The sequence below is a fragment of the Squalius cephalus genome (genome assembly GCF_949319135.1).
Source record: "Squalius cephalus genome assembly, chromosome: 5".
Taxonomy (NCBI): domain Eukaryota; kingdom Metazoa; phylum Chordata; class Actinopteri; order Cypriniformes; family Leuciscidae; genus Squalius; species Squalius cephalus.
The window spans coordinates 26138524-26152228 of NC_137126.1; the positions used below are offsets into that span (position 1 = coordinate 26138524).

Sequence of the window (13705 nt, forward strand, 5' to 3'; positions counted from 1 at the left end):
TCACACACACCACATGACAACCAACTAATAAACAACATATAGCTTATCATATAGCTTATTAGTTTTACAAATAATGGTGAAAATCTGATCTCTTGAAGGACTTTGGTTCACCTGCTACTAAATCAGCATATGTGTGGCCCTTGATCTAAGGGTGACAAATATGTCAGTCAGCCCATCAAAACATGTGGCTTTTTGCATCTATGTCTCCAGTGGGTTATAAAACAACGACGACGGAGAGGTCCAAAAAATTCCTTCTAGCAAGCAACACTTCAAACCCACTTTCCACTTTGAAGTTTGATTGAATCATATCCTGCTAGGTAGCACCTCCTTTTCTTCCAAAAGGCTGATGAGTTGACTGAAACTCTCCCTCACAGCCTCCATGTTGTTCATTGTGGTGCCTGCAAGAATCCATCGCTTCCCTCGGTTCATCGGCTGCAATTCAAAGTACTTCTGTATCTGAAAAATAAATAAATAAATATTTCATTATGACCGCTCTCTAAAAATAGCACCAAGAGAATTTTGGCTTGTCTTCCCAAAAATACCTAAAATGATTGTGTAGATTTGGTGAGAATCAAGCAGGCAATAACTCAAATTCAAACTGAAATGCTGTTTAAAAAATAACTGAAAATTGAAAGGAGATTTATTTGACTGTTTTTATGTTTGGGATACAAATTAATCCTCTTACCTAATTAGAACCCAGGAAGCAGATACCATTAAGGCTATATTATTATTACACAGTATCTCTGTTGTATCTTAAAGTATGCATGCACTTGTCTTGCAGGTGATCAGTATCCATATGATGTTATTTCTGTTTGGGGTTAATTTAACCCTAGCAAAAAACACTTTACAGAATAATTATAATGTGAAAATGCATTGCATTTAATCATGTTTTACATCAGAAGTCACAAGACCCCAAACATACAGGATGTAGTCAAATCCTTTATGGAGGATCTTTGAAGTGTGTTGTCAAGTCGAGATATTCAAGCTATTAAAATGGCCTTGTTTCTGAGACCTAATATAATATAAGGGGCATTTTACTATAACAATAAGACTTCTTTTCTCGAAACAAACCCTCTAATAATCTCTAAATAGTTAAAGGTAAAAAGGTAAAAAGCTTGGTATCTACTTATTAGGTCAAAACATTCCTCACAGAACAGCCGAAATGTGTTCATGTCCAGGAAGTGTAATATGAGGTTCATGTGCAGCAGGGAAACTATGCAGATTTGGTTAATATGTACTTGGTATATACAAAACTGATAGTAACAGCTGATTAAAAGGACCATATGTCAAATCTTTGTCCTCTGTCAAAACTTTCTTGATTATACTTTTATGTCAGCACTTCATTATAGCTCTAGCAGATCAGAACCATCTGTTAAATTTGATCAAGTCAAGGAATATCATACTTCTGCTCAAATGTCACAACAAGACTAACTCTGTAAGTCATAGCAAGGACATTTTTAGTTTTGCAGAAGTCATTTGTGATAATAAAAATCACATTTAATGTAGAAAAACATTTGATGTCCTTTTTACTTAACACAAAATCTATCAGGCTATTTAAGGCCACAAAAGTCTGGACTATTGATAGTGCTTAGGATATCAAAGTCCACCAAAGGGTGTACAGCTTTTTTGCATTTGCCTCCAAAACTCTGGAACAGCCTTTCTGATAATGCAAATTGAAAGGCGTCACCAGCTTTTTGCTCAGTTTAGAGTGACAAATCGTACCTGTGTACTTGGAGGTCAAAAGGCAACCTGCTACGCAAAATGCATACAGATTTGCAGGCCTGTACATTTTATTGTTATATGACATTATTTTGTTGCTACAGATGATCACAACTACTGGGAATTTTTTTCTGAACATTTAACTGTGGCTGGCTGCTCACTAGGGCATTGATTTAATCCTAAATTCCCGGCTTTGAAACAATATGTATTGTAAGAACAACTATACATTTAAACATGAACCAAATTGCATATGAGCAAAATGATAATTACACCGGGATTGTACTATCAATCCTGTATCCACAGAAAATTCACTAAAACACAGCAGTACAAAAAAAACAACAACAAAAAAAACCTACCGTTCAAAGTTTATGGTCTTTTAAAAAAAAAATCGGCATAGAAGTATTAAATAGATCAAAAGTGACAGTAAAGACATTTATAATGTTACAAAAGATTGCAGTTCTTTTTATTACTTTCTATTCATCAAAAAATTCTGAAAAAAAGATCACAGTTTTGATATTGAGCAGGACACCTGTTTTGAACATTGATAATAATAAGAAATGTTTCTTGAGCAGCAAATCAGCATATTTGAATGGTTTCTGAATGATCATGAGACACTGAAGATTGGAGTAATGATGCTGAAAATTCAGCTTTGTCATAAATTACATTTTAAAATGTTAAAATAGGAAACCGTTATTTTAAATTGTAATTATATTTCACAATGTTTCTGTTTTAAATAAATAAATGCAGCCTTGGTGAGCATAAGTAACTTTCACAAACATTTTACAAAATCTTACCGACCCTAAACTTCTGAATAGCAGTGTATATTTAAGTTAATTTTTTTTTCTGATTGAACATTTGAAATGAGATAACAATATAGGAGACGTGGTGAAACCATGATATCCATAGACATTGAGATACACCGAGATCATAATCTGTTATCAACCATCTACCTTCCTCAACACAAAAAAGATACAGCATCAGATGTCCCTAACCAAATGAGATAACCTGCAATGTTTTGGCAGATAAAAGCACAAGGAAATACAGTTAATGGGGACATAAAGTAAGACCTGAGGATAAGTTGCCACAACAAACAGATGCAACTACGTCTATCATTTCGCAATCTGCAAGCATGACGGACACTTGCTGCTAATCCATTCATAACAGACAGAAAGAAAAATCAAACAAAACTGTTCAGTGTGATGAGTCTTTTGTCCAAAGCACTGTAACTGAATTCTATTCGAAAAGAATCACAAATGTAGCACTTGGTTTTGCAATGCAGCGCAGGCGTCTAACTGTGTTGGGTTTTATTAGTGTCTGCTGTTTTCATGACAGCCTACTTCAGTGAGTCAGAAGATTGTGTCTCATCTTTCCTCCAGCAGAGTCTTTAGGGGGCACTGAGCTGTGCCTCGCTCATAGTGTAACAGGAGTTTAATGACAGATTAGGTCACTTCAGCCCAGCGCTCGACCGACCCAAACAGTGTTAACAAATCCGTCTTGGTAAAAGGAGCTGCCCCGGGCCTGCTGGCTTACCAGTCCGTCTGTCCGACTGCATGTCTGTCTATGGCAGGCCCCCTTCTGGTGAACACAAGGTTTGCACTGGATCTCTCAGGTCATTTAAACGGAGGAAACAAACACACAAGGATGTCTTTCTTTCTCATAAATAAATAATACTAAGCGTAAACTTTGACAGAACATAGAACAGTTTCCTTTAGCTGAGCTCACATTGGTTTGAAGTTGCGTGACAATGTGGACATGGTAAGCCTCGCGCCATGGTGGCAGATGGCTGTTGGGATGACCACTGGGTCATAGAGTCAAGCCTCCAGGAGAGAGCAGAGAGCAGCTTACAGCTTTGAAAAGTTGTCTACTGCCATTAAATTTCACTTAAAATCACAATAGGCGGAGCGGAGGAACAACAAGAGGAAAACAACATTGTACATTGTAATTGTACTATCCCGATAACCGTTTTTATCTGCCTGGACTATAAAAGTTAAATCTTAAAGCCATTTTTTTTTTTTTTTTCAACAAGTTGTCAAGCCAATATTCAAAGTTTGTTTGAATTGAATATCAGTTGATTATATTTGTACATTTTCCTTTGCACCAAACAGGATGTGGAACTGTATATTGGACGGTATACGATACATTACAATACTGAACATGCAAAAACTCGTTTTCGTGGGTACTTCAAAATACCGTGAGTAAATATTTATTAAGAATTACTTAGATTTTTAGAACTCTTTCCCCACCATTGACGAAAATGTACGTAATTTGTGAGAAAACGCTTTCCCACCATCAGGGGCGTAGCACCAAATGTTGGGCCCCGGTCACAGAACCAAGAGGTGGGCCCCTCACAACACCAATCAATATATCTTTGTGAGGCCCCCCCTTCGCCAAGGGCCCCTGTTACTCAGTTCCACTATTACCCCCTGTCTGACGCCCCTGCCCACCATTGCCGGATATGTCGATATGGGGCGCTATTATACATCTTCTGAAAGAGTACTGAATCTCTTGATCAAAACACAGGTGACAGTGTTGCCAGATTGGGTTTGGGCTTCCTTTGATCGGGTTGGAGCGGAGAAAAATGCATTGGGCCGGTGGACAAAAATTAGACAACTTTTTTCCCCTTCGCATTAAACAGTATATAAATCAAAACTACCTAAAGTTACTGAGAGAAGTGTCGACCCAGGACGAGGTATAGGACTGTGAAGCTTTGGGGGTGTTGATGCACTCGATCTACTCCATCTATGTTTTGATCACCGTTCTGAATCCGATCTGGATGTAATCTTTGACAAAAACTACATTTTCTCCCATTAGTTAACATAAACTGACAATGAAAAATACTTCTAAATCATGTATTAATCTTAGTTAATTGCAGCATTTAATAACATATTATTAAAGTCAAAGTAACTTTAGAAAACATGAACTAACATGCTGTATTTTTTTTAACAAGTTAACATAGAATAACTTCTGTAACAAATCTATTGCTCATTGTTAAAGTTAGTTAATGCATTAACTAACGTTAACTAATGAGACTTTATTGTAAAGCGTTACTTGTTCTTTATAATTTTTTTGCACTTAAATCTGTTCAAAATATTTATTCACTTTATACATTTTTTGTATTGCTTTATTGTATTTAAATGTTCAGTTCTTTTTGTAATAGGAAAAGAGTTACTAAACCTGTTATGACAACACTATTTTTGCAACTTATTTTAATATCATGATAATACCATACCGTGATAAAAGCTTCAGCAATTATCGCAACATGAAAATTCAATACTCTCACATGCCTACTGTACATTGCATTAATTTGTTTTTTTATTTATTGTAATATTGAAAGCAGAAAAATTAATGCATTTTATGTTCAGGCGTAGCAAATGGATAAACAGAACAAAGATCAACCTGTTCTTTTGATATAAAAAAAATGCTCCCTCAATTCAAATTCAGCAAATACATTTTTAATGACACTCAACGCTGTTACAAAGGCACCACACAATCACAATGAGACAGAGAGGGAGTGATATGAAAGAAAAATCAATCATTAAAAAAATTGTTTTAAAGCCAGCTGATACAACAAAATGCTAATTTGTCATGTGTCCAAGGGTGGTTGATAACTAAGACTGGCCCACACTTGACTGATAACTGCATAGGGGGCTGAGTGAACCCTGCTGCTTTTTGGCCTGCAGAGATTACTATTACATTTGATGCTTTCAAGAGAAGAGCAGCAAGAATCAGTGTCTTCACAGGTGTCACGTCTTTTTCTTCAGGAAACACAAATAGGGAATTGTCATTCTTTCAAAGAAAAACAATGACAAAACAAAAGAGCAAATGCACATTCATACAGTGTGTGCAAGAAGGCATAAATATTTTGCATCAACCATTTATGCAAGCTAGAATTTTCTGACCCGTCTATAGGATGAGATGACATAATCTGCGGTCATGTGAGGGGTTGTCTGAAGAGGGCCAGACATGGCATGAGCTGAATGGGGTGTCTAGCCTGCACAAATAGGCCAGTGGCCAGAAGCCAAACTGTAATTCCTCTTGTTGCTCTCTAGCCAAAGCGAGCTGCAATGGATTCAGTCCTTCTCTGGAGTTCTCACCATTATTTATGTTTTTCACAGTCAGCTGCAGATTTGAATGTCTTTTCATTTCCATTCTTGAGGTTGGGGCTTTACCAAGGCAATTCAGGTTACATGTCATTCTCTTGGGTGCCATGGATAAATTCCATGTGGGTTTGGAAACCACAAAACTCTCTGGTTACTTGCCCAAGCAAACAGCCACTAGACCATTTCATAGCACCAGTCAGAGTTAAATGAACATAAATGAGTTCATATGTTGAGCTGTGTTTGGATAGTGGTGTATTGTACTGTAGATCTGAATTATATGGCTGGGCTGCATAACTTCCAGAGGGAAATAAATATCTGTTAAACTCATGGTTTATTCGTTTGAAAAAGGAAAATGAATAATCAATATGTCAGAGTACGACTCAAAAAAAAAAAAAAAAAAAATGTTTTGAAAAATTTAACTGAATTCTCATGTTCAATTGCAATATTCATTAAGTTTGTGTTTAAATGAGCTCAAAAAAACAACTAAAGAACATCTTCAGGCCTTTACCTTGGGCATATAATTGTGTTCTCAGATATCAGAAAGCCAATTACTCTGTGTGACAAGTTTCTCCCTGAAGATATCAGTCAGCTGTGGAGAACACATTTGAAAGAAATGTCTAGATATCGCCAGATGCACTTACCATGAAATTGAGCTGGTCTCACTTGTTTTTTTTTTCAATGTCTAAAGAGCCTGCAGTTATGTGCTTGGCAAGGCACACAGCTTTCAAAGAGGCCCCATAAAATATCACTTACAGACAATATCTAATGCTTTGGACACATTTAAAAAGAAGCAAATACCTCGACTTGGAGGTGGGTCGCAGACTGGGAAGGTACAATCTTTTAAGAACAATTTTGAAACAGAGATCAACTTGGTCAATGGAATTATAAAAATGTACAGGTTCAAAGAGTTTCATTTCTTCAGTTTCCTCAGTCTAGCAACATGTGAAGCATGGTGAGGTGAACACGTAAAAACAAAATTTAAGCAAGAAGTGTATACAGTCCCCCCTTTCTACACTCTTCATTGTTTGTGGATGTAAGTAATATACTCTCCAATAACAACCTGCTTTCCTCTACATACATGCTTGATCAGGAGTGTTGCTATATGCTAAAACAGAAGTCAATTAGAATTTGGCATCTTTTTATCATCCTGCTCTTCTGTTGATTTTGGGGCTCACAATGAGTCAAATTGAGAGGAGCAATTCAAACATCCTGCTCTAAAATACTCCAAATGAACAGTGTCTTCAATATGAAATGTATTTTTGTTGCAGTGGAGAATATATACTGTACAGTACTGTTCAAAGGTTTGGGGTTGGTAAGATTTTTTTTAATGGTTTTGAAAGAAGTCTCACCAAGACTGCATTTATTTGATCAAAAATACAGTAAAACAGTAATATTGTTAAATATTATTACATTTAAAAATAACTTTGTCAAGCATGTTGTGGTAAGCAACACACAAAGAAAGCAATATCATTAAACCGTCTTAAATGAACAAATAAAACATGTAGGAGAAATATCTACATCAAACCACACATCAATCAAAGAAGATAACCGACTAATAACTGAACAAAATAGGGACTAAATATACACAGGGAACTAAAAAAGACAAAGGTGTGACTAATGAGTAAACAAAGAAACTAACTAGGGGATTAACAAGACTAAACTGAAAGGTAACAAGAAACAGTCATATGTGTGATCCTTCAAAAATCATTCTAATATGCTGATTTTTGGGAATGCCTCAGACGTGACAGGTGTCTGAAATCACTATCAAATCACGGCAATCCTATTGACCGGCAACAACCCATGACATCATCACTGTGCGACCCGGAAGTATAAAAGGGGCGCCTTGCAAACATGACATTCATCTTTTCGTCTTCAGGGACTGTTCTGTCTGTAAGCGCTTGAAAATCAGGTAATTATGAAATGCACTGTGAAGGCTGAGTGCTTTCAGAAGTGTGCAGACCCGTGCTCAAGATATTTGATGCCGGGTGTGTTCTGTCTGGGAAGGAAAAGCACGCACAGGCAGTTCACGATGGAGCTGTCTGTGCAAATTGTGAGCGTTTTTCTGTGAAAACGCTCCGCTATTGTCTGGCCCTCTTCTTGAGTCAAGAGGGTTCAGCGTCTGGACCTCGTGGTTCGGGTCACGCTTGTGCTGAGGCAATGTGGTTAGATGCCAGGATACTGTAGGCGCTGTGTAAACAGGTTATCTGACAACGAAGGCTGCGCTGTCAAGTAGTATGCCTCAGCATTCCTCTTTGACGAGCAGCCCCTAAAAGGGCTCTTCAGGCCAGCTTGCCTCAGGTGGTAGGCCTTAGTAGTTTGAGCAGTAGACTCACTGACGGGTAGTAGGCCTTAACAGGCCTCCTCGGAAGAGAGTCCCAACGTTGTGGGACATACATTAAAGCTGCAACCAGGTAGCCAGCCTCAGGAGGCCTCCTGTGGGTGGCCCCAATATTTGAGTTGGTGTAGTATGGTTCCCAACGGTGTTGTGTTCGTAGCAGAATAGACTTGCTATCAGCTAGTTGACCATACCATGCGAGTCCCCAGCAGTATGGGTAGTTGGCTGACAGCACTGGCGTGCCTCAGGCTGAGTAGGCATCTCTTTAGTTTTCGAGTGATGGGGTACACAGCCAGCAGATAGGGTGCTTGGCTGTTAAATTCACTGGCCAATCAGACATTTGGCTTCAGTGGGTCTCTCTGGAGGCGAGCCCCAATCATGATCAGCCAAATAAGATTTGCCACTGTATGGTTGGCAGTTTAAGCCTCCCAGAAGGCAAACCCCCAACAGCGTGGGTAATTTTTGCCAGCTAGTAAGACCATTGTCAGGCGGTTGGCCTTATCAGGCCACCATGAAGCAGTCCCCAACCTTACTGGTCCATGGCAGTCAGTTTCTTACCTAAGAAAACTTTAAGGCGGCCGGCCTTAACAGACTGCTCTGAGACTGAGCCCCAGGACTGGGCAGCTGGCCTTAGCAGGCCACTCTGGGACTGAAACCCGGAATCTGGGTTAATAGCAACCAGTTTTCTAGCTTGCTATCAGGTAGCAGGCCTCTCCAGGCCTCCCTGAAGGCGAATTCCCACATATGGGCAACTGGACAGCTAGCCTGACTGGCTATCAGGTAGTAGGCCTCACCAGGCCTCCCTGAAGGTAAGTTCCCAAGTATGGGCACTAGGTAGCCAGCCTACTGGTTATCAGGTAGTAGGCCTCCCTGTAAGTGGTTTCCCTGCGATGGCCTTAGCAGGCAGCTTCTGAAGGCAAGCTTGCGCCCTAGCATGATTAAAGTGTTCACTTTCTGCTACTAGTTTCCTCTCGGAATCTCTTTTTTAGCCTACAGCCTGGTTTGCCTACAAGGCAGGCCATGTGCTCCCCTCACTGAGGGTCACTATGAATACTCGGCCTCCTGAGTCTGGTCAGACGGTCGTAGGCCTCTGGTGAGGCCTCCTAGTTAGATCAGTCCTAGGCCTTTTCAGGCCTCCTCTGCACTTTGAAACACAAGCACTGGGTAGATCTGTGGATCGAGCAGAGAAACTCCCCTCGCTGGCAAGGGTTGTAAGCGCTATGCTGAGTCATGCTTTCCTGGATACCCCGTCTCTGAGATCCGGGCCGAGTGGTTCACTGTCAGCTTCGCAGTCCCTCAGTTGCATGCCTTATCTGAAGGCAAGTGTCCAGAGGCTCAGTCTTCGGACAGACAGGAAGTTGACCAGACTGAAATGTCCAATGTAAGTGACGCCAGGTCAGGCCTTCCTGGTGGCATTTCGGGTGAGTATGTTCCCCTGAATAGTGATTGGCTGGGGCTCCTTTGGGTTCCCTAGCCACATTCCCTAGAAGGGACACCATTCTAATTTGAAGCTGTGGTCCTAGGCCCTTGAGCAGGCCCAGGTAGGCCTTTCATTAAAGCGAGACACGGCAGACAAAAACATCGTTTTTTTTTTTCACTGGTCAATTTTGAGATTTTGGGATATTTGTCTTCAATAACATGTCTTCTTTCAGACTTGATGAAAAAAAGTCAGAAATACACATTTAGGTCTTTGTTTTACTACACGTTGTCTGTTTGCGTCTGTAGATTTCAAATAAATTCAACAAAAGTTGGCATTCTAAATCATCCCGCTGCTCCGCGATCGCTGCCTGCACCCTGACATCACATACACCGTTAGAAAGCTTTCTCTCTTCTGTACAATGCTGTCGGATCCAAATATGGTAATTTCCTTTTTATCAGCAACCAATCGTGAAAGTAAAAGGGGGGATTTAACTCTAAATGCGCAATCTCATTGGCCGTTTTCTCAAAATGAATTTTCTCTCATACTCCAAGTCCAAAATCTCCACTTCAGTAGCACCTATATACACCAAACTTTCTTGTACCTAGTTATATTATGAAGACATTTACAGAGGGATTTGTAAATATATTATTCCTAGCCTGATTTATATAACATTTTATTCCAAAAAACATGGCGAAAATCAATTTTTTAAGGCTATTGACAGTATATTCTGATTTACTGTCAGGTCACGAAAACACTGGATCCAATTGCGAATGAGAATAAGGTTTATTTAGAAACAACAAGAGAACAAGACAAGGCTGGCTGGAGTAGTCTCTGGTCGGCAGTTAGGTCCTTGGCAGCGCAGAGACTGCAGTGGGCTGATAATATCCTAGAAGACAGGAACCGCTAAAGGAAACAACGGCGAGAAGCAAAACTCGGGCAATAGTCCAATGCTCTGGCACTGAAGGCAGGATAGTCCGAATAGAACAGGAACTGGATGGAAAACTGCACAAAACGAGACATAGAGAACCAGTAACAATAATCTGACAATGAACATGACAAACACAAGACTACATATAGGATCCATAAACGAGACGCACCTACCGCAGATCTGATTGCTCGTCAGCACAGCTGACGCTGATAGACAATCAGACCAGAACAGTACACACAGAATGAACAGACAAACCTGCGAACTGTGACATTTACAGGATAACAAAAGTAGATATCCATAAATCCCTCTGTAATTTTTTTTCCCCATCTAATATGTGAACACAATGAAAAAATAATTTTGAACCTGGCTTTATCCAATACTCAGATTTCGTTTTTTTTTTTTTTTTTTAAATATGCAAATTAGTGCACATTTAATTAGATAATGCCTAATTTGCATATTTAAACATTAAATTACAGAAAACTTGTTATAATTTTTTTTCTCATCTTAATGTAGGTAATAAACTGGGAAAGTTTCATGGTGATATCTGCTAGTTAAAAATGTTACCCTATTCACCTGTAGTGTCTCGCCTTAAACAGAGTTTATGGAGGTTTTCCTGTGAAGCCTTTAGCTTGGGCTATGACCGAAGGGAATGCTGTCACTGACAGCCCAGTGTGACCTGAGGGTGAGTGGTTCTGGCATTTCATTTGAATTTAGCTGGTTCTGATAGTTGTCACTCCCCTTAGTATGGTGGCATTGGTATATTGTTCCCCAAAGCGTCAATCGACGCAGTGCGAGTTCCCTTTTGAAAGGGAACGTCTAGGTTACGACTGTAACCTATGTTCCCTGAGAACAGGGAACGAGACACTGCGTCCTTTTGCCTTGCCTCGGGGCCTGCCTACCAAACAGTCCCTTCAGACGATAAGGTGAATGTCATGTTAGCAAGGCGCTCCTTTTATACTTCTGGGTCGCACAGTGATGATGTCATGGGCTGTCGCCAGTCAATAGGATTGCCGTGATTTGATAGTGATTTCAGACAGCTGCCACACCTGAGGTGTTCCCCAAAGTGTCAATCAACGCAGTGTCTCGTTCCCTGTTCTCAGGGAACAGAGGTTACAGTTGTAACCTAGACGTTTTTCCAGGATTCTCTGAGAAAGTTCAAAATAAATATGATAAAAAAGCTTAAAATGTATTTTCTATAAAGTGTGGATTTGAGTAGTATGAATAGAATTTGTACATAGTACATCTGGGCAATGTCATGTGACCAGTGACTCTCGTCTATCACGATTCCTCTCCTGTGGCCTTGTGGGTAAAGTGTCTTTCAAATGCACACTTTAGAATCCTGGAGAATGGAGAAGGTCATCTGGGTATTTTTTGCTCTTTAAAACTCTTTCATTAATACTGCATATTTAGGTACACTACTCATTTGACATTCTATTTGAGGAAAGAAGGCATTTTCAGACAAGGGGAATTAATTGTTTCTGGGAGGTTAGTAAAAAAATGGGCTTGCACAGTAAAATATACGGTGTGCGCAACTGTTGAAGCGGTGAAGTGAGAGTCCCTATAAATTTGCATGGATGCTAAGGTAGGTCCCAAAATCCCAGTGAGGAGAGTGAGCTGCCCTAGCCAAGATCAATAAGCCCAATGCTTCACTGGAACACCGCCAAGGTCTTGCGGGGCAACAAATGAAGACTTTAAGCAGTGCTGTGCCGCACAGGCTAGAGATTTACTGTCTTGTGCCGCTCATATGGGAGAGCAGCTCCCCAAAAAAACGCAGCCTTGTGAAAGTTCAAAGCAGACCGATTCTCTCTTCACTCTTCTAAAAGCCAAGTGACCAGTGCCAGATCAGAGCTGTCCTCCAGAGGATCATAAATCCAGACGGCACAGGGACACTTACCGTGGTCCATTCCAAGGCTTCAGAACAATGCTATTGCACTTAAGGCCCAGGGACTGTGATAATGTACTTTCCATATAAGCAGCGACTACAAATGCATATAAAAGATGTCTCAGATATATTCCCATTTGGACAGAGAAGAGCTTGACCTTTCTTTATTTATTTTTACAATCCCTAATGTTTGTATTTATGCTTTTTTCCTTTATTTTCACTGGGATTGAATGATTACCAAAGCAACTGGGCTGTTGTTTTAGTGAACTACCAGATTTAACTTGCTCCAAAAATATATGGGAGACCACCATGATGTGGTAGGTAAAACGTATGAGTGCCATACTGTCCATAAAACAATACAATTCCAATAGAGGAATGTCATACACCCAGCGTTTTTGAGGAAGCACCAGTGACACTTCTGCACTGCCAAATCATATATAATGCCTTTTATGTACATTTTAAACTCCAGGTTCTGAGTGTCACATATTTTGGGGGACAATTGCACCTTATCTCAGTGTTTGGAAGCATGTTTTGTGGTGACCACGGTACTTCAGAAATCATTCTAATATGCTGATTTGCTGCTCAAGAAAGATTTCTTATTATCAGTGTTGCAAACAGTTGTGCTGCTAACTTTTGTGGAAACCGTGACGCATTTCAGGATTCAAGAACACCATTTATTGGAAATAGAACTGTCAATTTTAATCAATTTAATGCATCCTTGCTGAATAAATTTAATTAATTAAAATCTGGTATAAAAATAAAGTAATTAAAGTTTTTTTTTTTTATGTAAAAATAGGCTTTAGGGGTAGGTTTAGTGTAAGGGGAGAGAATATACAGTTTGTACAATATAAAAACCATTACGTCTATGTAATGTCCCCATTTAGATAGCTAGGTAAACATCGTTGCCTTGTATTGCCATCTGCAGTTTTAAATCCAAAATGTTGCTTAAATGATTAGTGCAGAACTGATGCAGGTGCTTGTGAAAAATATTACAAAAGATTAATTTGTCAGCCGTATATATATATATATTAGGGGTGTAACGATAGGCGTATTCGTATTGAACCGTTCGGTACGAGGCTCTCGGTTCGGTTTTCGGTACGCATTTTCAAACCGAACGGATCGTTGGACCATTTTTCCTGCCAACCAAAATGTTGTTATTTCAAATGCGGTTGCGCGTGGCAAGCGCGCCGGCGCGACCACAACATTGCCCAACAACAAATGGCAAACGTAATGCAAGCGGAACGAAACTGCTCGTTAATTATTGTGTGGTTGAAGGACCGTTTATCAGTTTGGACCAGTGCAGCGCGAGCCGATCGTGATC

General features: G+C 39.8%; 1 protein-coding gene across 6 annotated transcripts in view; it reads right to left on the bottom strand.

Moving 5' to 3' along the window:
* arl15a (ADP-ribosylation factor-like 15a) overlaps window positions 1-13705 on the bottom strand; it is a 166923-nt gene continuing 153218 nt past the window's right edge. For 5 of the 6 annotated variants that reach the window (XM_079873209.1, XM_079873211.1, XM_079873206.1 and 2 more), the window contains one exon: window positions 1-456. In XM_079873209.1, the coding sequence (XP_079729335.1) occupies window positions 304-456 (153 nt within the window). In that variant the 3' untranslated portion in view covers window positions 1-303. Of the gene's footprint in view, window positions 457-10393; window positions 10577-13705 lie in introns of those variants that run through there. The other variant, XM_079873210.1, reaches the window with a different exon arrangement.